This window comes from Haemorhous mexicanus, chromosome 6, assembly GCF_027477595.1.
Source record: "Haemorhous mexicanus isolate bHaeMex1 chromosome 6, bHaeMex1.pri, whole genome shotgun sequence".
NCBI lineage: Eukaryota > Metazoa > Chordata > Aves > Passeriformes > Fringillidae > Haemorhous > Haemorhous mexicanus.
The window spans coordinates 50,029,727-50,056,460 of record NC_082346.1 but is presented as its reverse complement, the minus strand read 5'-3'; the positions used below and the strand labels follow the sequence as shown (position 1 = coordinate 50,056,460).

Below are 26,734 nucleotides of genomic sequence, written 5' to 3'. Positions count from 1 at the left end.
AAAGGACCAAAAGAGGCCAAAACTAACCTCAGAGATGTTGCAAAAGCCAGGAAAAAATCAGGGAGGCAGACCTGTCTTGGAGGGGAAGATATGAGAGAAATGGAAATGGTATTAGGATAAAAAAAAAAAAAAAAATTCACCAAAGTCCTAGCCATCAAAATGCATGGCATTCTATCCAGTGCACAGACATGCACAACATACAGCAAGGCTTGCCAAAAAACATCCCTGCTGAAGGCCAAAAAAGAAAAGAATGGCATAAGAACATTCTGGACTAGAGATACCATCAAAGGGAGTGCATTTGAAGGAATAAAAAAAAAAAAAAATTGGGGAATTTGGTGACTACAAAAAGTGGTCTGGGCAAAAATGAGGTGCAGTGCAAAGGAACAAAAGAGGCCAAAACTAACCTCAGAGATGTTGCAAAAGCCAGGAAAAAATCAGGGAGGTAGACCAAACTTAGAAGGGAAGATATTAGAGAAATGGAAATGATACTTAGAAAAACAAATTAAAAAAAAAAGAAAATGTTCGCCAACGTGAAACCCATCAAAAGGCATGGCATGCCATCAAGTGCAGGGACTTGCACCAAAGCTTGCCCAATTGATCCCCATTGAAATCGCAAGATTTCGTTTCCCTTCCCGAAAGGAAATGAAATTTCCTTTCGGGAAGGGAAACGAAATCTTGCGACCCTGAAAAGTAAGACTTACAAACACACTGGAAAGGAGATATGATCAAAAGAAATGCAATTGCAAAAAACCCCCAAAAAACGGAAAATCGGGAGATTTAGTGCCTAAAAGAAAGTGGTCTGGCCGGAAATGAGGTGCAGTGCAAACGACCAAAAGAGGCCAAAACTAACCTCAGAGATGTTGCAAAAGCCAGGAAAAAATCAAGGAGGCAGACCCATCTTGAAGCGAAATATATGAGAGAAATGGAAATGATATTGGGGTAAAAAAAAAAAAAAAAAAAAATTCACCAAAGTCCTAGCCATCCAAATGCATGGCATTCTATCCAGTGAAGGGACATGCACAACATACAGCAAGGCTTGCCAAAAAACATCCCTGCTGAAGGCCAAAAAAGAAAAGAAGAGCATAAGAACATTCTGGACTAGAGATACCATCAAAAGAAGTGCATTTGAAGGAATGAAAAAAAAAAATTGGGGAATTTGTTGACTACAAAAAGTGGTCTGGCCTGAAATGAGGTGCAGTGCAAAGGACCAAAAGAGGCCAAAACTAATCTCAGAGATGATGCAAAAGCCAGGAAAAAATCAGGGAGGCAGACCCATCTTGGAGGGGAAGATATGAGACAACTTGAAATAATATTTGAAAAAAAAAAAAAAATTCACCAAAGTCCTAGCCATCAAAATGCATGGCATTCTATCCAGCGCTGGGACATGCACAACATACAGCAAGGCTTGCCAAAACACATCCCTGCTGAAGGCCAAAAAAGAAAAGAAGGGCATAAGAACATTCTGGACTAGAGATACCATCAAAGGAAGTGCATTTGAAGGAATAAAAAAAAAAAAATTAGGGAATTTCTTGACTACAAAAAGGGGTCTGGCCAGAAATGAGGTGCAGTGCAAAGGAGCAAAAGAGGCCAAAACTAACCTCAGAGATGTTGCAAAAGCCAGGAAAAAATCAGGGAGGCAGACCCGTCTTGGAGGGGTAGATATGTGAGAAATGGAAATGATATTGGGATAAAAAAAAAAAAAAAAAATTCACCAAAGTCCTAGCCATCAAAATGCATGGCATTCTATCCAGTGCACAGACATGCACAACATACAGCAAGGCTTGCCAAAACACATCCCTGCTGAAGGCCAAAAAAGAAAAGAATGGCATAAGAACATTCTGGACTAGAGATACCATCAAAGGGAGTGCATTTGAAGGAATAAAAAAAAAAAAATTGGGGAATTTGGTGACTACAAAAAGTGGTCTGGGCAGAAATGAGGTGCAGTGCAAAGGACCAAAAGAGGCCAAAACTAACCTCAGAGATGTTGCAAAAGCCAGAAAAAAATCAGGGAGGTAGACCAAACTTGGAAGGGAAGATATTAGAGAAATGGAAATGATACTTAGAAAAACAAATTAAAAAAAAAAGAAAATGTTCGCCAACGTGAAACCCATCAAAAGGCATGGCATGCCATCAAGTGCAGGGACTTGCACCAAAGCTTGCCCAATTGATCCCCATTGAAATCGCAAGATTTCGTTTCCCTTCCCGAAAGGAAATGAAATTTCCTTTCGGGAAGGGAAACGAAATCTTGCGACCCTGAAAAGTAAGACTTACAAACACTCTGGAAAGGAGATATGATCAAAAGAAATGCAATTGCAAAAAACCCCCAAAAAACGGAAAATCGGGAGATTTAGTGGCTAAAAGAAAGTGGTCTGGCCGGAAATGAGGTGCAGTGCAAAGGACCAAAAGAGGCCAAAACTAACCTCAGAGATGGTGCAAAAGCCAGGAAAAAATCAAGGAGGCAGACCCATCTTGGAGGGGAAGATATGAGAGAAATGGAAATGATATTGGGATAAAAAAAAAAAAAAAATTTCACCAAAGTCCTAGCTATCAGAAGGCATGGCATTCTATCCAGTGCAGGGACATGCACAACATACAGCAAGGCTTGCCAAAACACATCCCTGCTGTAGGCCAAAAAAGAAAAGAAGGGCATATGAACATTCTGGACTAGAGATACCATCAAAGGAAGTGCATTTGAAGGAATAAAAAAAAAAAAAAAATTGGGGAATTTGGTGACTACAAAAAGTGGTCTGGCCAGAAATGAGGTGCAGTGCAAAGGAACAAAAGAGGCCAAAACTAACCTCAGAGATGTTGCAAAAGCCAGAAAAAAATCAAGGAGGCAGACCCATCTTGGAGGGGAAGATATGAGAGAAATGGAAATGATATTGGGATAAAAAAAAAAAAAAAAAAAATTTCACCAAAGTCCTAGCTATCAGAAGGGATGGCATTCTATCCAGTGCAGGGACATGCACAACATACAGCAAGGCTTGCCAAAACACATCCCTGCTGAAGGCCAAAAAAGAAAAGAAGGGCATATGAACATTCTGGACTAGAGATACCATCAAAGGAAGTGCATTTGAAGGAATAAAAAAAAAAAAAAAATTGGGGAATTTGGTGACTACAAAAAGTGGTCTGGCCAGAAATGAGGTGCAGTGCAAAGGACCAAAAGAGGCCAAAACTAACCTCAGAGATGTTGCAAAAGCCAGGAAAAAATCAGGGAGGCAGACCCATCTTGGAGGGGAAGATATGAGAGAAATGGAAATGATATTGGGGTAAAAAAAAAAAAAAAAAAAAATTCACCAAAGTCCTAGCCATCAAAATGCATGGCATTCTATCCAGTGAAGGGACATGCACAACATACAGCAAGGCTTGCCAAAAAACATCCCTGCTGAAGGCCAAAAAAGAAAAGAAGGGCATAAGAACATTCTGGACTAGAGATACCATCAAAGGAAGTGCATTTGAAGGAAAAAAAAAAAAAATTGGGGAATTTGTTGACTACAAAAAGTGGTCTGGGCAGAAATGAGGTGCAGTGCAAAGGACCAAAAGAGGCCAAAACTAACCTCAGAGATGTTGCAAAAGCCAGAAAAAAATCAGGGAGGTAGACCAAACTTGGAAGGGAAGATATTAGAGAAATGGAAATGATGCTTAGAAAAACAAATTAAAAAAAAAAGAAAATGTTCGCCAACGTGAAACCCATCAAAAGGCATGGCATGCCATCAAGTGCAGGGACTTGCACCAAAGCTTGCCCAATTGATCCCCATTGAAATCGCAAGATTTCGTTTCCCTTCCCGAAAGGAAATGAAATTTCCTTTCGGGAAGGGAAACGAAATCTTGCGACCCTGAAAAGTAAGACTTACAAACACTCTGGAAAGGAGATATGATCAAAAGAAATGCAATTGCAAAAAACCCCCAAAAAACGGAAAATCGGGAGATTTAGTGGCTAAAAGAAAGTGGTCTGGCCGGAAATGAGGTGCAGTGCAAAGGACCAAAAGAGGCCAAAACTAACCTCAGAGATGTTGCAAAAGCCAGGAAAAAATCAAGGATGCAGACAAACTTGGAGGGGAAGATATGAGAGAAATGGAAATGATATTGGGATAAAAAAAAAAAAAAAAAATTCACCAAAGTCCTAGCTATCAGAAGGCATGGCATTCTATCCAGTGCAGGGACATGCACAACATACAGCAAGGTTTGCCAAAACACATCCTCGCTGAAGGCCAAAGAAGAAAAGAAGGGCATAAGAACATTCTGGACTAGAGATACCATCAAAGGAAGTGCATTTGAAGGAATAAAAAAAAAAAAAAAATTGGGGAATTAGGTGACTACAAAAAGTGGTCTGGGCAGAAATGAGATGCAGTGCAGAGGACCAAAAGAGGCCAAAACTAACCTCACAGCTGTTGCAAAAGCCAGAAAAAAATCAGGGAGGTAGACCAAACTTGGAAGGGAAGATATTAGAGAAATGGAAATGATACTTAAAAAAAATAACTAAAAAAAAAAGAAAATGTTCGCCAACGTGAAACCCATCAAAAGGCATGGCATGCCATCAAGTGCAGGGACTTGCACCAAAGCTTGCCCAATTGATCCCCATTGAAATCGCAAGATTTCGTTTCCCTTCCCGAAAGGAAATGAAATTTCCTTTCGGGAAGGGAAACGAAATCTTGCGACCCTGAAAAGAAAGACTTACAAACACTCTGGAAAGGAGATATGATCAAAAGAAATGCAATTGCAAAAAAAACCCCAAAAAACGGAAAATCGGGAGATTTAGTGGCTAAAAGAAAGTGGTCTGGCCGGAAATGAGGTGCAGTGCAAAGGACCAAAAGAGGCCAAAACTAACCTCAGAGATGTTGCAAAAGCCAGGAAAAAGTCAAGGAGGCAGACACAACATGGAGGGGAAGATATGAGAGAAATGGAAATGATATTGGGATAAAAAAAAAAAAAATTCACCAAAGTCCTAGCCTTCAAAATGCATGGCATTCTATCCAGTGCAGGGACATGCACAACATACAGCAAGGCTTGCCAAAACACATCCCTGCTGAAGGCCAAAATAGAAAAGAAGGGCATAAGAACATTCTGGACTAGAGATACCATCAAAGGAAGTGCATTTGAAGAAATAAAAAAAAAAAAATTGGGGAATTTGGTGACTACAAAAAGTGGTCTGGCCAGAAATGAGGTGCAGTGCAAAGGACCAAAAGAGGCCAAAACTAACCTCAGAGCTGTTGCAAACGCCAGGAAAAAATCAGGGAGGCAGACCCATCTTGGAGGGGAAGATATGAGAGAACTTGAAATAATATTTGAAAAAAAAAAAAAAAATTCACCAAAGTCCTATCCATCAAAATGCATGGCATTCTATCCAGTGCAGGGACATGCACAACATACAGCAAGGCTTGCCAAAACACATCCCTGCTGAAGGCCAAAATAGAAAAGAAGGGCATAAGAACATTCTGGACTAGAGATACCATCAAAGGAAGTGCATTTGAAGGAATAAAAAAAAAAAATTGGGGAATTTGGTGACTACAAAAAGTGGTCTGGGCAGAAATGAGGTGCAGTGCAAAGGACCAAAAGAGGCCAAAACTAACCTGACAGCTGTTGCAAAAGCCAGGAAAAAATCAGGGAGGCAGACCAAACTTGGAAGGGAAGATATTAGAGAAATGGAAATGATACTTAAAAAAAATAACTAAAAAAATAAGAAAATGTTCGCCAACGTGAAACCCATCAAAAGGCATGGCATGCCATCAAGTGCAGGGACTTGCACCAAAGCTTGCCCAATTGATCCCCATTGAAATCGCAAGATTTCGTTTCCCTTCCCGAAAGGAAATGAAATTTCCTTTCGGGAAGGGAAACGAAATCTTGCGACCCTGAAAAGAAAGACTTACAAACACTCTGGAAAGGAGATATGATCAAAAGAAATGCAATTGCAAAAAACCCCCAAAAAACGGAAAATCGGGAGATTTAGTGGCTAAAAGAAAGTGGTCTGGCCGGAAATGAGGTGCAGTGCAAAGGACCAAAAGAGGCCAAAACTAACCTCAGAGATGTTGCAAAAGCCAGGAAAAAGTCAAGGAGGAAGGCACAACTTGGAGGGGAAGATATGAGAGAAATGGAAATGATATTGGGATAAAAAAAAAAAAAAAAAAAATTCACCAAAGTCCTAGCTATCAGAAGGCATTGCATTCTATCCAGTGAAGGGACATGCACAACATACAGCAAGGCTTGCCAAAACACATCCCTGCTGAAGGCCAAAAAAGAAAAGAAGGGCATAAGAACATTCTGGACTAGAGATACCATCAAAGGAAGTGCATTTGAAGGAATAAAAAAAAAAAATTGGGGAATTTGGTGACTACAAAAAGTGGTCTGGCCAGAAATGAGGTGCAGTGCAAATGACCAAAAGAGGCCAAAACTAACCTCAGAGCTGTTGCAAAAGCCAGGAAAAAATCAGGGAGGCAGACCCATCTTGGACGGGAAGATATGAGAGAAATGGAAATAATATTTGAAAAAAAAAAAAAAATTTCACCAAAGTCCTATCCATCAAAATGCATGGCATTCTATCCAGTGCAGGGACATGCACAACATACAGCAAGGCTTGCCAAAACACATCCCTGCTGAAGGCCAAAAAAGAAAAGAAGGGCATAAGAACATTCTGGACTAGAGATACCATCAAAGGAAGTGCATTTGAAGGAATAAAAAAAAAAAAAAAAATTGGGGAATTAGGTGACTACAAAAAGTGGTCTGGGCAGAAATAAGATGCAGTGCAGAGGACCAAAAGAGGCCAAAACTAACCTCACAGCTGTTGCAAAAGCCAGAAAAAAATCAGGGAGGTAGACCAAACTTGGAATGGAAGATATTAGAGAAATGGAAATGATACTTAAAAAAAATAACTAAAAAAATAAGAAAATGTTCGCCAACGTGAAACCCATCAAAAGGCATGGCATGCCATCAAGTGCAGGGACTTGCACCAAAGCTTGCCCAATTGATCCCCATTGAAATCGCAAGATTTCGTTTCCCTTCCCGAAAGGAAATTTCATTTCCTTTCGGGAAGGGAAACGAAATCTTGCGACCCTGAAAAGTAAGACTTACAAACACTCTGGAAAGGAGATTTGATCAAAAGAAATGCAATTGCGAAAAACCCCCAAAAAACGGAAAATCGGGAGATTTAGTGGCTAAAAGAAAGTGGTCTGGCCGGAAATGAGGTGCAGTGCAAAGGACCAAAAGAGGCCAAAACTAACCTCAGAGATGTTGCAAAAGCCAGGAAAAAATCAAGGAGGCAGACCCATCTTGGAGGGGAAGATATGAGAGAAATGGAAATGATATTGGGATAAAAAAAAAAAAAAAAAAAAAATTCACCAAAGTCCTAGCTATCAGAAGGCATTGCATTCTATCCAGTGCAGGGACATGCACAACATACAGCAAGGCTTGCCAAAACACATCCCTGCTGAAGGCCAAAAAAGAAAAGAAGGGCATAAGAACATTCTGGACTAGAGATACCATCAAAGGAAGTGCATTTGAAGGAATAAAAAAAAAAAAATTGGGGATCTTGGTGACTAAAAAAAGTGGTCTGGCCAAAAATGAGGTGCAGTGCAAAGGACCAAAAGAGGCCAAAACTAACCTCAGAGCTGTTGCAAAAGCCAGGAAAAAATCAGGGAGGCAGACCCATCTTGGAGGGGAAGATATGAGAGAAATGGAAATGATATTTGAAAAAAAAAAAAAAAAATTCACCATAGTCCTAGCCATCAAAATGCATGGCATTCTATCCAGTGCAGGGACATGCACAACATACAGCAAGGCTTGCCAAAACGCATCCTCGCTGAAGGCCAAAAAAGAAAAGAAGGGCATAAGAACATTCTGGACTAGAGATACCATCCAAGGAAGTGCATTTGAAGGAATAAAAAAAAAAATTGGGGAATTTGGTGACTACAAAAAGTGGTCTGGGCAAAAATGAGATGCAGTGCAGAGGACCAAAAGAGGCCAAAACTAACCTCACAGCTGTTGCAAAAGCCAGAAAAAAATCAGGGAGGTAGACCAAACTTGGAAGGGAAGATATTAGAGAAATGGAAATGATACTTAAAAAAAAATAACTAAAAAAAAAAGAAAATGTTCGCCAACGTGAAACCCATCAAAAGGCATGGCATGCCATCAAGTGCAGGGACTTGCACCAAAGCTTGCCCAATTGATCCCCATTGAAATCGCAAGATTTCGATTCCCTTCCCGAAAGGAAATGAAATTTCCTTTCGGGAAGGGAAACGAAATCTTGCGACCCTGAAAAGTAAGACTTACAAACACTCTGGAAAGGAGATATGATCAAAAGAAATGCAATTGCAAAAAACCCCTAAAAAAAAGGAAAATCGGGAGATTTAGTGGCTAAAAGAAAGTGGTCTGGCCGGAAATGAGGTGCAGTGCAGAGGACCAAAAGAGGCCAAAACTAACCCCACAGCTGTTGCAAAAGCCAGGAAAAAATGAGGGAGGCAGACCCATCTTGGAGGGGAAGATATGAGAGAACTTGAAATAATATTTGAAAAAAAAAAAAAAAAATTTCACCAAAGTCCTAGCCATCAAAATGCATGGCATTCTATCCAGTGCAGGGACATGCACAACATACAGCAAGGCTTGCCAAAACACATCCCTGCTGAAGGCCAAAAAAGAAAAGAAGGGCATAAGAACATTCTGGACTAGAGATACCATCAAAGGAAGTGCATTTGAAGGAATAAAAAAAAAAAAATTGGGGAATTTGGTGACTACAAAAAGTGGTCTGGGCAAAAATGAGATGCAGTGCAGAGGACCAAAAGAGGCCAAAACTAACCTCACAGCTGTTGCAAAAGCCAGAAAAAAATCAGGGAGGTAGACCAAACTTGGAAGGGAAGATATGAGAGAAATGGAAATGATACTTAAAAAAAAATAACTAAAAAAGAAAGAAAATGTTCGCCAACGTGAAACCCATCAAAAGGCATGGCATGCCATCAAGTGCAGGGACTTGCACCAAAGCTTGCCCAATTGATCCCCATTGAAATCGCAAGATTTCGATTCCCTTCCCGAAAGGAAATGAAATTTCCTTTCGGGAAGGGAAACGAAATCTTGCGACCCTTAAAAGTAAGACTTACAAACACTCTGGAAAGGAGATATGATCAAAAGAAATGCAATTGCAAAAAACCCCTAAAAAAAAGGAAAATCGGGAGATTTAGTGGCTAAAAGAAAGTGGTCTGGCCTGAAATGAGGTGCAGTGCAGAGGACCAAAAGAGGCCAAAACTAACCCCACAGCTGTTGCAAAAGCCAGGAAAAAATGAGGGAGGCAGACCCATCTTGGAGGGGAAGATATGAGAGAACTTGAAATAATATTTGAAAAAAAAAAAAAAAAATTTCACCAAAGTCCTAGCCATCAAAATGCATGGCATTCTATCCAGTGCAGGGACATGCACAACATACAGCAAGGCTTGCCAAAACACATCCCTGCTGAAGGCCAAAAAAGAAAAGAAGGGCATAAGAACATTCTGGACTAGAGATACCATCAAAGGAAGTGCATTTGAAGGAATAAAAAAAAAAAAATTGGGGAATTTGGTGACTACAAAAAGTGGTCTGGGCAGAAATGAGATGCAGTGCAGAGGACCAAAAGAGGCCAAAACTAACCTCAGAGCTGTTGCAAAAGCCAGAAAAAAATCAGGGAGGTAGACCAAACTTGGAAGGGAAGATATTAGAGAAATGGAAATGATACTTAAAAAAAATAACTAAAAAAAAAAGAAAATGTTCGCCAACGTGAAACCCATCAAAAGGCATGGCATGCCATCAAGTGCAGGGACTTGCACCAAAGCTTGCCCAATTGATCCCCATTGAAATCGCAAGATTTCGTTTCCCTTCCCGAAAGGAAATGAAATTTCCTTTCGGGAAGGGAAACGAAATCTTGCGACCCTGAAAAGAAAGACTTACAAACACTCTGGAAAGGAGATATGATCAAAAGAAATGCAATTGCAAAAAACCCCCAAAAAACGGAAAATCGGGAGATTTAGTGGCTAAAAGAAAGTGGTCTGGCCTGAAATGAGGTGCAGTGCAAAGGACCAAAATGGCCAAAACTAACCTCAGAGCTGTTGCAAAAGCCAGGAAAAAATCAGGGAGGCAGACCCATCTTGGAGGGGAAGATATGAGAGAAATGGAAATGATATTTGAAAAAAAAAAAAAAAAATTCACCATAGTCCAAGCCATCAAAAGGCATGGCATTCTATCCAGTGCAGGGACATGCACAACATACAGCAAGTCTTGCCAAAACACATGCCCGCTGAAGGCCAAAAAAGAAAAGATGTGCATATGAATATTGTGGACTAGACATACCATCAAAGGAAGTGCATTTGAAGGAATAAAAAAAAAAAAAAATTGGGGAATTTGGTGACTACAAAAAGTGGTCTGGGCAAAAATGAGGTGCAGTGCAAAGGACCAAAAGAGGCCAAAACTAACCTCAGAGATGTTGCAAAAGCCAGGAAAAAATCAGGGAGGCAGACCCATCTTGGAGGGGAAGATATGAGAGAACTTGAAATAATATTTGAAAAAAAAAAAAAATTTCACCAAAGTCTTAGCCATCAAAATGCATGGCATTCTATCCAGTGAAGGGACATGCACAACATACAGCAAGGCTTGCCAAAACACATCCTCGCTGAAGGCCAAAAAAGAAAAGAAGGGCATAAGAACATTCTGGACTAGAGATACCATCAAAGGAAGTGCATTTGAAGGAATAAAAAAAAAAAAATTGGGGAATTTGGTGACTAAAAAAAGTGGTCTGGCCAAAAATGAGGTGCAGTGCAAAGGACCAAAAGAGGCCAAAACTAACCTCAGAGCTCTTGCAAAAGCCAGGAAAAAATCAGGGAGGCAGACCCATCTTGGAGGGGAAGATATGAGAGAAATGGAAATGATATTTGAAAAAAAAAAAAAAAAAATTCACCATAGTCCAAGCCATCAAAAGGCATGGCATTCTATCCAGTGCAGGGACATGCACAACATACAGCAAGGCTTGCCAAAACACATGCCCGCTGAAGGCCAAAAAAGAAAAGATGTGCATATGAACATTCTGGACTAGAGATACCATCAAAGGAAGTGCATTTGAAGGAATAAAAAAAAAAAAAAATTGGGGAATTTGGTGACTACAAAAAGTGGTCTGGGCAAAAATGAGATGCAGTGCAAAGGACCAAAAGAGGCCAAAACTAACCTCAGAGATGTTGCAAAAGCCAGGAAAAAATCAGGGAGGCAGACCCATCTTGGAGGGGAAGATATGAGAGAACTTGAAATAATATTTGAAAAAAAAAAAAAATTTCACCAAAGTCTTAGCCATCAAAATGCATGGCATTCTATCCAGTGCAGGGACATGCACAACATACAGCAAGGCTTGCCAAAACACATCCTCGCTGAAGGCCAAAAAAGAAAAGAAGGGCATAAGAACATTCTGGACTAGAGATACCATCAAAGGAAGTGCATTTGAAGGAATAAAAAAAAAAAAATTGGGGAATTTGGTGACTAAAAAAAGTGGTCTGGCCAAAAATGAGGTGCAGTGCAAAGGACCAAAAGAGGCCAAAACTAACCTCAGAGATGTTGCAAAAGCCAGGAAAAAATCAGGGAGGCAGACCCAACTTGGAGGGGAAGATATGAGAGAACTTGAAATGATATTGGGGTAAAAAAAAAAAAAAATTCACCAAAGTCCAAGCCATCAAAATGCATGGCATTCTATCCAGTGCACAGACATGCACAACATACAGCAAGGCTTGCCAAAACACATCCCTGCTGAAGGCCAAAAAAGAAAAGAAGGGCATAAGAACATTCTGGACTAGAGATACCATCAAAGGAAGTGCATTTGAAAGAATAAAAAAAAAAAAAATTGGGGAATTTGGTGACTACAAAAAGTGGTCTGGCCAGAAATGAGGTGCAGTGCAAAGGACCAAAAGAGGCCAAAACTAACCTCATAGCTGTTGCAAAAGCCAGGAAAAAATCAGGGAGGCAGACCCATCTTGGACGGGAAGATATGAGAGAACTTGAAATAATATTTGAAAAAAAAAAAAAAATTTCACCAAAGTCCTAGCCATCAAAATGCATGGCATTCTATCCAGTGCAGGGACATGCACAACATACAGCAAGGCTTGCCAAAACACATCCTCGCTGAAGGCCAAAAAAGAAAAGAAGGGCATAAGAACATTCTGGACTAGAGATACCATCCAAGGAAGTGCATTTGAAGGAATAAAAAAAAAAATTGGGGAATTTGGTGACTACAAAAAGTGGTCTGGGCAAAAATGAGATGCAGTGCAGAGGACCAAAAGAGGCCAAAACTAACCTCACAGCTGTTGCAAAAGCCAGAAAAAAATCAGGGAGGTAGACCAAACTTGGAAGGGAAGATATTAGAGAAATGGAAATGATACTTAAAAAAAAATAACTAAAAAAAAAAGAAAATGTTCGCCAACGTGAAACCCATCAAAAGGCATGGCATGCCATCAAGTGCAGGGACTTGCACCAAAGCTTGCCCAATTGATCCCCATTGAAATCGCAAGATTTCGATTCCCTTCCCGAAAGGAAATGAAATTTCCTTTCGGGAAGGGAAACGAAATCTTGCGACCCTGAAAAGTAAGACTTACAAACACTCTGGAAAGGAGATATGATCAAAAGAAATGCAATTGCAAAAAACCCCCAAAAAACGGAAAATCGGGAGATTTAGTGGCTAAAAGAAAGTGGTCTGGCCTGAAATGAGGTGCAGTGCAAAGGATCAAAAGAGGTCAAAACTAACCCCACAGCTGTTGCAAAAGCCAGGAAAAAATCAAGGAGGCAGACACAACTTGGAGGGGAAGATATGAGAGAAATGGAAATGATATTGGGATAAAAAAAAAAAAAAAAAAAATTCACCAAAGTTCTAAGCCATCAAAATGCATGGCATTCTATCCAGTGCAGGGACATGCACAACATACAGCAAGGCTTGCCAAAACACATCCTTGCTGAAGGCCAAAAAAGAAAAGAAGGGCATAAGAACTTTCTGGACTAGAGATACCATCAAAGGAAGTGCATTTGAAGGAATAAAAAAAAAAAAATTGTGGAATTTGGTGACTACAAAAAAGTGGTCTCGGCAGAAATGAGATGCAGTGCAAAGGACCAAAAGAGGCCAAAACTAACCTCAGAGCTGTTGCAAAAGCCAGGAAAAAATCAGGGAGGTAGACCAAACTTGGAAGGGAAGATATTAGAGAAATGGAAATGATACTTAAAAAAAAAATAAAAAAAAAAAGGAAATGTTTGCCAAATTGAAACCCATCAAAAGGCATGGCTTGCCATTAAGTGCAGGGAGTTGCACCAAAGCTTGCCTAATTGATTCCCATTGAAATTGCAAGATTTCTTTTCCCTTCCTAAATGAAATTTCATTTAATGTTTTTTTTTTTTTCCAGTAGCCATGCCATTTCTCTCACATCACCCCCTCCAAGTTTGTTCTTTTTTAATGGGAATACACGAAATCAAGGGGTTTTTTGAAAGCTTCAGTAGGCAGGCCTGAGATACAACAGAACTGTGATTAGAGCTAAGCAGTAGTCACGAGATAGGTCAGGAGAAAATTATTTAAAAAGTAGAAAAGGCAGGGCAAATATTACAGTGGTCTGTGTATTAACGTTTGTCTAGCACATCCCCCTAAGCTGCAGAAAAGTTTATCTAGCAAGATCTTAGGAAGTTTGAAGCTTAATAATGGTGCTCTATGCATTGTATTTTAAGGCTTACAAGCGGGAATTGTATTCTAAATAAGCAAGCAGTGTTTTAACCAATGGTACCTGTGCTTATAGTGGTTGGATGGAACCACTGTCAATATGCTTCTGCTTTGTGTGATTGGTCAAAAAGCTTATAAACTAAGTTGTAACATTAAGTTCTTGGTCTGCTGCCTGGGATGTGAGCTGATGGCATCTTCCCATTGCCATAACCGTGTAAAGAAACTAATGCTGAAAAATAAAACAGCTCAAGGCACGTTCCACAGCAGTCTCCTCCTGTTCATATAGACCCCACCGCCGGCGATATCTTCCTTGAGTTTTGCCCTGCTTTTGCAACAGCTGTGAGATGAGTTTTGCCCTGATTTGGTCCTTTGTACTGCACCTGCTGTAATCCCGGTCCATTTTCTTGTAGTCCCTAAATTTCCCAATTTTTTTTTTTTCCCCATCCAATCTCATGTCCTTTGATGGTATCTCCATTCCAGAGTATTCATAAGTCCTTCTTTTCTGTTTCGGCTTTCAAGGGGGAGCAACTGGGATTGCTTTGGTGCACATGCCTGCAGTTGATGGCATGCCATGTCTTTTGATGGCTTTGACTTTGGCGAAGATTTTTTTTTTTTTTCAGGTAGCCATGTCGTGTCTCTCATATCTTTCCCTCCAAGTTTTGTCTTCTTCCTTGATTTTTCCCCTGCTTTTGCAATGGCTGTGAGATTAGTTTTGGCCTCTTTTGGTCATTTGTTCTGCACCTCATTTCTTCTCAGACCACTTTCTTGTAGTCAATAAATCTCCCGATTTTCAGGGGTGTTTTGGCGTTTTTTTCAATTGCATTTCTTTTGATCATATCTCCTTTCCAGAGTGTTAGTAAGCCTTTTTTTGCAGTTCCGCAAGATTTAAACGGGGATCAATTGGAAATGCTTTGGTGCATGTCTCTGCAGCTGACACCATGCCATGCCTTTTAATGGGTTTTACTTAAAAGAAGATTTTTTTTTTTTTTTAAGTAGCCATGCAATGCCCCTCGTATCTTCGCCTCAAAGTTTTGTCTTCTTCCTTGATTTTTCCTCTGCTTTTGCAATATTTGTGAGGTGAGTTTTGGCCTGATTTGGTCCTTTGCACTACACCTCATTTCCTCCCAGAGAACCTCCTAGTAGTTACTAAATATCCTGATTTTGGGGTTTTTTTGGGGTTTTTTTCAATTGCATTCCATTTGATCCAACCTCATTTCCAGAGCGTTTGTAAGCCTTTCTTTTCTTAGTCGCAAAATTCCGTTTCCCTTCCCCAGAGGAAATAAAATTTCCTCTGGGGAAGGGAAATGAAATCTTGCGGAACAGCAAAAAAAAGGCTTACAAACATTCTGGAAAGGAGATAGGATCAAATGAAATGCAACTGAAAAAAAACCCCAATAAACCAGAAAATTGGGACATCCAGTGACTACAAGAAAATGCTCTGAGAGGAAAGGAGGTGCACTGCAAAGGACCAAAACTTGTCAGTCTAAGCTGACAGATGCTGCAGGATCAGGGGAAAAAATCAAGGAGGAAGACAGGACATGGATGGGAAGATATGAGAGACATGGCATGGATACTGAAAAGCAAAAAATCATTGCCTAAATGAAAGCCATCAAAAGGCATGGGATGCCATCAAGTGCAGATATGGACCAAAGATTGCCCAATTTGTCCCCAGTGGAATCCTGGAAACAGATAAGAAGGACTTACAAATGCTCTGGAATGGAGATACGACCAAAGAAAATGCAATTGAAGAAAGAAAAAGTGAAAATTTATTGACTACAAAGAAATGGGCCAGGATTACATGCGGTGCAGTGCAAAGGGCCAAAACATGCCAAAATTAAGCTCACAGATGTTTCAAAATCAGGGGGAAAAATCAAGGAGGAAGAGAAAACATGGAGGGGAAGATATGAGAGACATGGCATGGATACTAAAAAAAAAAAAAAAAAAAAAAAAAATCGTTGCCAAAGTGAAAGCCATCAAAAGGCCTGGGATGCCCTGAAGTGCAGGGACATGGACAAAGATTGCCCAATTGATTCCCATTGAAATTGCAAGGTTTCGTTTCCCTTTCTGAAATGAAATTTCATTACATCCAAAATTCCATCTTATGGGTCATGTCCCAGTTTATGTTTCCTGAGAAGGGACAGCTGAGGCCATGTTACCCCTGTACTTCAGAGATGTATGTTTAATGAAATGTTGCTGGTGGTTTATATGATGGGGCCAAACAAGCTGGTTGCCCATAGCCTCTGGGCATGCTCTGCTTTGAACTGAGCCCTAGCTCAGGGATTTCCTTCCAGTCAGCTCACAACCAGACACAGTAATTTGCATTAACATCAATAATCTCTCAGTTTGGGAGATCCATGGCAGCTCTTTCAAATCAGAGCCTTGCAGATGTTATGACAGAGGAAAATGTTGCACATACAATTTGAGAAAAGCCCACATAAATTCAAAGGTTCAAGGCACTTCTTGCATTTCAAAAACTGGAGTCGGCAGTCTGATTTTGGGTTCAGACAATAGCAAATGGTCTGAGCCCATTCAGTTTGCAGTGTTTTCGCACTCTTTCCACAGGTTCCACTGACCAGCTCTATCCTATACTTCTCCCTAGCCCCAAGGTCCAGCTGGTGACTCAGATGTCCCAGGACACTGAGGTGCTGGAGTGCTTCACTTCATCAATCAGTTACTTGACCCTGGCGTGTGTAAAGTCAAGTTGCTCTGCAGAAATATCCAGCACATCTGTAGTATTGTCCACAAGGGTCCCAGGATGAGGGAAGACACGAGAAAGTTGACTCTATGTTTCAGAAAGCTTGATTTATTATTTTATGATAGAAAATATATTAAAACTATACTAAAAGAATAGAGAGAAAGGATTTCATCAGAAGGCTAAGCTAAAAATAGAAAAGGAATGAATAACAAATGTTTGTCCCTGACTGAGACAGTCTGGGCAGGTGAACTGTGATTGGCCCTTAATGCCAAACAACCAGATGAGACCAATCACAGATTCCCCTGTTGCATTCCACAGCAGCAGAAAAGAATTGTTTACAGTTTGTTCCTGAGGCCTCTCAGCTTCTCAGGAGGGAAAAATCCTAAGGAAAGGATTTTTCATAAAACATGTCGGTGACACACATCAGTCCTAACTTCCTTCCTTCCAGGTTTCTCTTTTAACCTCTTACCCAACCCATCAGATTACTTTTAGGTCATTGTCTCATTGACTGTGAATGTTATAATATAATGATAACCTGATCAGGCCAAGGATCAGGGGAGCATCAGGGGAGGCCCCAATCCTCCCCTGGACATCCAGCACATTCCTGGCAATGGGGACAGGCTGGGGGACAGGCTGAGGGCAGGGAAGCTGGAGACCACTCCTACTCCAGCATCACATTGGGCAGGAGCTGACAGATCTGGGAGGCTGAAGTGGGGTCCTGGACTACATGCAGGGTGGGGAGGCACTGGGGAGGCACTGGAGACAGCCACACCTGTGTGAGTGTCCTCAGAGCCCTGAGAGCAGCATCAGGTCCCAGATCGGTACTAGAAACTTGTGTCTCAGGTTTAGCCCCAGCATCCAGAGTGTCACCCTGAGAGCAGCCCAGGCTCCCAGCAGAAGCACACAGCCCTGCAGGAGGATGATGGCAGCATGAGGGAGGGCTTCAGCTCTGACATCCTGCAGACGTGCTGCCCAGAGGCAAGGCAGAGGTGCCAACAGCTGCAAACAGCAGAAATAACCATTACTTTGAGTCAGCTGCACTGTCATGCACTGCAAGCACTGCACATGATCTCCTAAAAACCAAGATTGCTGTTATTCACTGTTCCTCATTCTTGGTAATTGTTCCTTCCCAACAAGATGTGCACACAGCCAAGCTGGCAGATGTACAGCACTGGTTTGCTATCTGTATGCAGATTTGGCTACAGCTAGGGCACATGGACATTTATTTCAAGCCCCAGAGACTGAGAGAGGGACCAGCTTTATGTAATACCCTTTTATCCTTGGAGCTTCAGGAATAAGGCAGAGACCTTGGGCAACTTGGCCCAAACTGCCCTAAATCTCTTTTAAATGTAATTGGGAGAAAAACAATTGCAAGTCTGAGTCATACACCTTTTTGTAATCAGAGCTTTGCTAATCAGCTTTGCTCATTCCAAGCTGGTAGAGCTGCAATAGAGGTTACTGGCTTCCTGCATGCAGACAACCCAGTATTTTGTGTTTGCAGTGGGAATCTTGCCCATGTGAAGGTACCCAGAAGACACAGACCTGTCTTGCAACTAAGGCTCCTGTTTCCATTATTCAATCCTGAAAAATTGTTTTCAAATTCAATGAAATGCATTTTTGCATTGATTCAATATATTCTGTGAGAATTTGTTTGTTCAGGGAAATTTAAGTCTGCAATGACTGAATGACTAAAAGCACACACAGAAAGGAGAATTAGAAAGTTCCATCTGCAACAGCCTGAATTTATTAAAGTAATAATCTGGTGGGAATTACAGGTAGGATAACACTTGTGAAAATGACAGCCATGTAAAAAGGGATTGGTATTTAATTCTAACTCCTTTTGACTTTCAAATTTTAATCTGGTTTGATACACTGGGGAAATTATTAAGTTATTTACAAAGGCTTATTTTAAAATAATTGCACCATATCACACATTAAAATAAATATACAATTAACCAGACCCTAAGAAACAACCAACGTGAATAAAACTGCTGTACATGTAAAACTGATGGTGAAGACTTTGAATCTTTAGGAAAAATACATTGATGAAAATGCCTATGCTACCTGATTTGAGTGAGAGATAGAAGGCAAAAACCATATTCTTAGTGAAAGTACAGGGTCATCTTGCACTGTTTGTAATTATGTGGATTTCAAAGTCAAAGACATATTGTTGACAGCAAGACAGAGATGGAGCTCTCCTACAGGTGGCAACCCTATGCCCCTGAATACATCAGACAAGACCCAGTTTATTAAAACTGGGTGAACAGATACCATAAAGCACAAACACAGTCTTACCTCCAAACAGATTGAGGTGTGTGCAGGCCTTTCAAAGGCCTTGTGCACAGATGTGATTCACACCTGCCACCATTTATTATAAAGTAAACGTCCACCTTTCTGCAAGATCTCTGGATTTTCTCTACTGTTCATTTACATTCTGCAGTGTTGGCTGGTTGCAGCTGAGAGGTTCTGAGGCTTGATACTTCAAGTTTCCCAGAGGATGAGCATTCTCCTGAATGCTCCTTTTACTTCTGCAAATTACCTCTACTGAGAAATGCCGTGCGTTCAGACACCATTTACAATTAGCCCGTCTGCCCTATGTTGAAGACCACACTCCAGAGAACTTCCAAGGTCTGCAGATACCAGAGGATCTCACAAGGTAAATTATCCAGCTCTTCCAGGATGACAGCAAAGACAGAAAAAAAGCAGCATGGCCCTTAGGAAAAGTCTGATTCTTTGACAATTGGAACTGGTGGGGTTTTATGGTCAATTGGTTTATAAATAAAATGGAAATCTTTCTTGGTTTCGCTCTTCAGAAGGGAGGCTTTGATATGGTGTGGAAGGGCATCTTTGTCCAGCTGCAGCCACTGGTCATCAACATAAACAAAGAGTCCATAGTCCTTGGGATGGGACACTTCAAACTTCTCGGCACACTGCTGGCTCAGCTGCTCAGCTGTGGTATCACGACGGGAAGCAAGTGTCCTCGATTGACCACTGATTTCCAGAAAGGAGATACAGATGAAATCCTGAAGAGAAACATGAGGAGAGACCTTGCAGTTAACACAGTAACCTAGGACTGAAGGAGGAAGAATTCAGTCACAAAGCTCTAGCTGCCTAGAGGTCCCAGTCATTCTCCAATGTCCTAGTTATTATCTCCTTTCTTCCCTCTGTCAGGCTCTGAATCAGCAAATACTTTAATAAGCACTTTACCAAATAACTAGCACCATAAAGACACTGAAGTTAAAGCACTTTTTTCTGATTTTACTGAATATTCTTAGAGAATTATCTGCAATGGTTCATTCTCCCATCTTTTTACAGCTTCTGAAGAAAGGGTTTGCAAAGAAGTGACAGACAAGAAAAACAGACCAGAAATGTCAGAGATCTGGCCTGAAAATCCCCTGTTTCCCAGAAATGGGATAGGGCTAGCAGTGTGGTAGCCTTGCAACTTCACAATCACCCAAACAGCATCTTGAAAGTGTGTCCTCTGAACTTCCTTCCATCAGTAAGGAAATAGCAGAAGTTATGCTGAGAAGGCTGATTTACTTGTATCCTGTTTCAGGCAGTAACAACTGTTGTGACAGCTTTCATCTTGCCAAACACATAAGGAACAGACTCTAGAGAGCTTTTGGTCACAGTGGAACCTGTGTGTTTAATTTGCATATGTGAACTTCAAAACAAATCCCATTTTGTTCAGCAAATAATGAGGTTCCCTGGCAGAAGGAGAGTTTTCAAATGCATGGACAATGGGCCTCCAAACTACATGTAAGGAGTATCACTGCAGTGGATTAAGGCAGGCAGAAGGATGGGCAGAGGCCTGCTGAACATATCAGCAAGTGGTTTAGCTCTGCCAGAACGGGCTGTCATGGCTCAGATACTACCCCTCATTCAAAGGGGTGGAAAATGGCCCTTCAACTGCTGGAGGTGGTGGCAATTTTCTGGGGAAATGTGTCATTTGATTGCTCAGCTATTATGCTCCATGCTAGGTACTTCTATGAGCTACTGCTGCCAAAGCAACACTCGGGGCTGGATGGATATTTGCTGTATCTCATACACCATTCACAGTTTCTGAGACGGTCAGGGACTGGTTGGACTGCAATATGGGAAACCTGTTCAGCTCCATGATTTCACATGGACTGCTCTCCCTCACAGGAGACTTTTCCCTGGCTTTCCCCTCGGCATGCACAATTTTCAGTTCTGCACTGTGAAAGCGCTACAGAACATGAGACATAGCCTTTGCTGCCTCCCTGTGGGTGATAATTTGATCACAGCACATGGGGCCGGCAAGGTATCCTGCCTGCCTGGACCAGTCTCATCACGGCTGGAGGCCCAGAGAGCTCATCTGTCCTGGGACCTTCTCCCACAGGTGCACGGGGAGATCTTTGCCAGGCCATGACCAGCATGGGCTTCAAAACTGACCTGACCTTGATGGGTCTTTCCTGCTGCCAGACAGGCTCTGGAAGATGCTTGACTGACTGGTTCTTGGGATGTCTCAGACCCCCCTACATCTTTATGCCATCTAGAAGGAGCCCTGCATAGCCTGCTCACATCTCAGTTTAGCCCACGATTTCCCCAGGCATTAAAGGTGATGATTAAGAGGGGCTTCTGAGTTCCCACCACAGTTCCTGTATGCAAAGGCTCCTAGCACACCTCCTTTGAGAATGAACAAAAAAAATCACTTTGCAGTAATATTTAAAACTACAATATTGTAGGGGTACTTCAAGATTTCAAAATTTGTTTCATAGGTAGTACGTACTTCAAATGTGGTGTGTTTTTAAGATCTGGAAACCTTGCCCCAGATGTACTCTTCTTTTTTAATAGTGATTTCAATTAATTTCGTTTAAAAATAATTACCATATTAAAGATTTCTAAGTATGGAGAAAGCATGCAGGCTTTTCCCCTAGGATATAATGCTGGCTACCTGCACTGACGAGCGGGAAGCCCGGGCCTTGTTCAGCGTTCTCCGGCGCTCCCAGCGGTGGATGGAGTCCTGGACCTCCACGCTCAGCTGCCGTGTCACAGTGATTTTGTCATAGTTCTTGATATGCTCCAGGACCCCGTAGGTGGTGGTTAAATAATAGGAGCCTGCAAAAGGCGAAAATCTTTTATGAACATCACACCTTCATGGGCCATTCGGTCCCGCTCCCAGCCTGCCTGCCGGTGCCCACACGGGGCAGCTGTCTGACCCTTGCTGGATGGAGTGCAGGGGTCGCTGGTGTCACCCGAGTGAAGGACACCCTGTGACCAGCGTCCTCCAGCCCCTCCTGCTCCACATCAGTGCTGGCCCCCAGACTGCTGCGGCTTTAGATGTTCTGGGACAGAACACAGGCTGAAAGGAAAGAGCTATAAAAACCGCTTTCACAAACAAGCCCTAGCCACAGATGTTTATTCTTTGGGCCACACGGCCATCTTTTTCGTATCTGATAGGGCCCATGCAACAGGTCTGTAACTTGGGCTCCTGAGCAGTCCCCACAATGCAGGGAAATAGAAATAATAGTAGATTACTGCAGGAGAGGCAGAAAGCCTGGATCCAGCCCCCCAGCTCCAGCTGCACTACTCTAGCAAGTTTGGATTTCAGGGCTCCAGTTGAGGGATATCTCAGACCTGCAGGAACAAGTCATCCTCTGTTCCCTCCATTCTCTATTGACTACGCAGGCATCATAGGCCTGTAATTCACCTGTAATTCCTGGACTGTTCAGGGCCGCGGGATGAATCTTGGTAACGCAGAGAAACGGGGCAAAGTGGCAAAAGCCCCTTTCCCTCAGAACCCCGTGCACGGCTGCTGTGGCGCTGCTTGCAGCCGCAAATCAATGACCAACTGCAGCCGCAGGGCGGCAGCTGGGCCCTGACAACAGCCGGCTGCAGGCACAGAGCTGCAGGTACGCCCTGACAAGGACAGAGACGCCGCTGTGCTCGCAGGGCCGCTGAAGGGCTGGCTGCCAGCTCCGCCCTCAGCTGGGAACGGCCGGCTCGGGCCCGGGCTGGGGCAGAGCCAGCCCGCGGAGCTGCAGAGCAGCGGGGGGGCCATGCCCTGCTCCGGCAGCCGGTGCCTGCAAACAGGACAGCCGACAGCTGTTTCGGCGGGGTTTCACCCCAGCCGCAGTGCCTGTAGATGGCCCTCGCACACAGCCCATCCCTCGCAGCCCGCTGGCTCCCCGGGCGCCGCTGAGCCCACGGCCCTGGAGCGCGGCTGGCTGCTCCAGGGAGGCAAAGACAGCGCTTGATTCAAGAGCAGTATTTTTAGAGCACCATGGAAGTTTTTTGTAGGAGAGGAGAGACCAAGACGCTGCCATTTGACTTCCTGTGCTCTGGTGGATCGATAAGGAGTGTCCTACGGTTTTGAAGGTTTTTGCCCAAAACACTCATTTTTCTTTAATGTCTCCCACAAAGAGGTGCCGAGAATAGACTAAGAAGTCTAAAAATCCCACTTTTCTCCTCTTAAATACGGTGACTACCCTCCTTTGTCATTCAATATTTCTCCTCTTCTGGCTGAGTCAGAGGTAGCTGTGATGGGAACAGGGTGCATCCCTTCCCTCAGAATCCTTGGAGGAAGAGCTCTGAGTCCCCCACAACAGGAATTCGTCACAACTTTTTTAAGAATTAAGTTTTTGCCCACTTTCAATTTCTTCACTTCCATCCAGTTGTTCCCTACAATTTTTCCTTGCCTTTGCTCCAGCATTCAGCATCCCCATTGCTATTAAATTAATTCAAAGTGTATTTTTCATTTGGAGGCAAAATTGAAGTGATTTTGTATATTGATTTATGCAATTTCACAGTTTTCTCACTTCTGCTTTACTTCTTTCCCTTTAATTTCTGTACCTGAACACTTTTTGCTATTCAACTTTGCCTAACTCAAGTAAACTTCTGCCAGTTCTACACTTTGCAATCTCAGAGCTGTCTTCACTGAGATGTTCTTTTTTGACCCCCATTCCTCATATTTGCAGTTACTCCTACTGTCCTTTCTGATGTGATTATTTAGTGCATTTGATTTGGAACTCCCTCACAAAATTTTTCCTTTTGACTGGAGTGCACATTTCACAAAGTCTTTGCATCTTTGAGCTAAGAAAACTTCCAGCCAGCTTTGCTTTTGATATCCTGAGCTCCCCAACCCAGATGACTTCAGTAACCAGCCTGGTCGTGTGCCCCTTTGGAATGTAGAACCTGTGTGCAGAGTAGTCACAAAAAGCAGCTTGGTTATGTCCACAAAATGCTGTCCTTCAGCTAACAGTTTTTCTGCTAAGAATTCTTTTCAGCAGAAAAACTAGCCTGTGCAGAAACACCTTACTAAGGTAATGTATTGCTACTAATCATCCTATTAGTACATAATTTTGTCCCACTCTGCACTGCTGGGATGACATATTTAGTTTCAGACTTCTATCCTCATGTAATATAAATAAAATTAGTCTGCTGTTGTTATCCAGAACTCCTTTCTAGAACCTCAGTACTTACCAAAGACTTTAAGTCTAAAATAAACTGCATTTTATTGGGTTAGTGACTACTTGGTGATAAATGATATGTGTTCCTAGTTCAGATTGTGTAACTGTCACCTGGGAAGCATGTGCTTTCCAAGCTATATTTAAGAAACTAGAGGCCCACTGGGGTATTTATCTTTTTGATAACAGAGGTCTTTAGTCACCTCCAAACTCAATATTCTTCTCTAACCTAACTTTATTTTTTCTGTCTCGCTATGATGCTCAGTCAGAGAACATTGTCAGAAGGTTCACTCAAATTTAGGAGTAGAGTGACCATGAGAATATAGCCATCAGTCATACAAAGCAGTTTAAGAAATGTGCTCTTTTCTCACTGGAATAAATAAAAGTATCTGCACAATTTTTTGCAGCAGCTGTTTAATTTTAGCAAAAACCTTCCAGCTTTTCAGCCTTTGGGCCAAGTAACACAAGATGTCTCTGTTTAGGTTGCTAATCCAGCACCTCAGTTATCATTTATGATGAGTCCCTGCCTTTCTAGCTTGTGACTTAAGGCACTGCACTGCTAAAAGGAGTTAAAGTGCTTGACAATAATTTTAGAGATTCAGATTTGAAAAGATTGGCCAAAGTATTATCCACAAAATCTAGCCAGACCCCTGGTGCCCCACTTTCACAAACACTGAAGTGAGACAAATGATGATTTCCAAAGTGAATATCCCATGAGCAAACACTGTACTCTTACCTTCTCCTAGCTGCAGAGCAGGGTCCATGAGCTCCATCATATACTCCACATTCAGAAGGACTTCAGTCAAGTTGCTGCGGGCCAACACATACATGAGCACAGGGAGGAAGTCATCTGCACCATAGGGCTTCCCTGAGCAAAGAGAAACACAGCGTGGTCCCAATAACACCAAAAAATCATGTTCCCACACAACAGTGCCAGATTCTCACACAGTGAGTCTTTTGCAGGCTCCAGTTTATGTTACCTGAAGAGTTATAGCTCAAAAGCACCAGCAAAAATGCTAAAAACAGAAATTTAGGTCACTTAAAAAGTAAGTAAACTTTATTTGAGCCCAAAATAGGATCTTGAAAATTAACTGGAGAAATATAAACTTAACTTCATTGATGGCAAACAACTGGCAACTTTTGAAGTGTGCAAAGGTTTCCAGCTTGTCCCTCTGATTTGATACTGACATCAAGCCTGAAGTTCAGGTTGGCAATATTAGTAGGGAAGTTGTCTACATGCATTAGGGGTATTTATTCTCTTAGAATTACTCTATGTGTAATACCAAAAACCAGAAAATAGAATTTGAGACAGTGGTTTTAGAGCTGGGGACTTCCCTGTTTATATGCCTTCAGAAGGCAAAACATCACAGTACATGATCCTAATTAAAACAGTTGCCCAAGAGCTAGGATCCAAGAGGAATCATCTTTCTAACTATCCTGTCTAGCTAGGAAAACAGAAAGATCTTTACATTGCACTTTAACCTAGTTCTTGAAATTGGTGTACAGCAGATGCCCAATATTTCTTGAGCTTAAAACATTCATATCAACTAAGTTAATAAAGTGATCTAATAGACTGTTTGGGATCTCTAAGGACAAGAAAACAAAAGCTTGTTAAGTCACAATTATAAATAATTACTACTTAAGGTAGAATCCAAACTGAAGCTTCCTTGCATAAACCACAAAGCACACAAGGATAACTTTTTTCATTTGAAAGATACTTTCAGTTTCAACCAACATGTCATAAAGTCATCATGGAAAACCCACAATAGCAAGTTTTTTACCAGACCAACCTTCAGAGTTGACCACTCCTCTTAACCTACTCTGCTTTCGTTCTGAATGTCTTTCCCCAGACTGTGGGGAGTTTTTTCTCACCTGTGCACTTGGATATGTTGGTTTTATGAACTATGTGTGTCTCACTTGAGAACTGCTTGTCTCAGCTCAAGGAATCAAAGCTACCCTTGGTGTAGTTCTGGTGAAATTATGCTCTAGCCATTTTTGGCCCATAGCACACATGCTCTTCCATGGTAGGGAATACATTCCTATTTCTCAAATGTTCCCACTGACTTATTTCAAATATTTGCCATGAGTCAGATTTCTTTTTTTGTCATTCATAGCTGACGCAGATTCTCCACTGGCAAAGAAAGATATTCTTCTGAAGCCTCAAATAAACATGAGCTTAGCCCATGATTTTAAAAAAAAAAAAAGTGTGGCTTTGAAATAAACCCAGTAATACATCTAGTGAACAGAGAGTTGATCCATTTAAAACAAAGAGTTAGAGAATGAGAGATCATCAGGGCAGTAATTCAGTCTGTTTCTAACAGAGCCCACACACGCCACAACAGACTATTTATTTAATGAAAGCTGGATTAACGCTTTCAATTCTGATTGATTTGTTATGGCTGCCTTTAGTTAAAAGACACAGCCTTAGGTCTTCAATGAAACTATAAATGGACTTCATTGTTCCATTAACATCTGTATGGACATTTTTTTGTCTGTTGTTACCTTGGCTTATGTCTCTGTGAAAGCTTTAGCTCTGTGAAGGGTCTAATTCATTACTGTCACATACATTACCTTAATGCAAGCAGCTTAGTATTACAACTATTTAATATTTTCCAGGGGAGAAAAAAAAAAAAAGACAGAACTGAGACATGAAAATGTAACAGAAAATCTTCACAGCAAAAAGCCCTATTCTCCTTTTGCTCCAAGTACACCAGAGGCCAACAGAGTTAGTTCTAATTCAGACTAGCATAAAAAAATACAAAATACCAAATATTTGTTAGGCTCATTTTTCCCTTCATTAAAAACTTCTTATTTGTGATCTAGTAGTTACAGATCAGTGGCATGGATAGAATGATTCTCGTTTCCTTAAGGCCAAAGGATTTCCAGTGCAACACCAATAGCTCAATTTCCCTCCTACTTCTCTTTCAT

General features: G+C 41.6%; 1 protein-coding gene across 1 annotated transcript in view; it reads right to left on the bottom strand.

Annotated features, from left to right (window-relative positions):
- Positions 1–18,100: 18,100 nt before the first annotated feature.
- The window catches only part of LOC132328407 (ras and Rab interactor 3-like), a 156,823-nt gene continuing 148,189 nt past the window's right edge, over positions 18,101–26,734 (bottom strand). The window contains exons 25-27 of the mRNA XM_059848227.1: positions 24,543–24,674; positions 21,295–21,458; positions 18,101–19,402 (exon numbers count right to left, since the gene is read on the bottom strand). Of these exons, the coding sequence (XP_059704210.1) occupies positions 19,094–19,402; positions 21,295–21,458; positions 24,543–24,674 (605 nt within the window). The 3' untranslated portion in view covers positions 18,101–19,093. The remainder of the gene's footprint in view (positions 19,403–21,294; positions 21,459–24,542; positions 24,675–26,734) is intronic.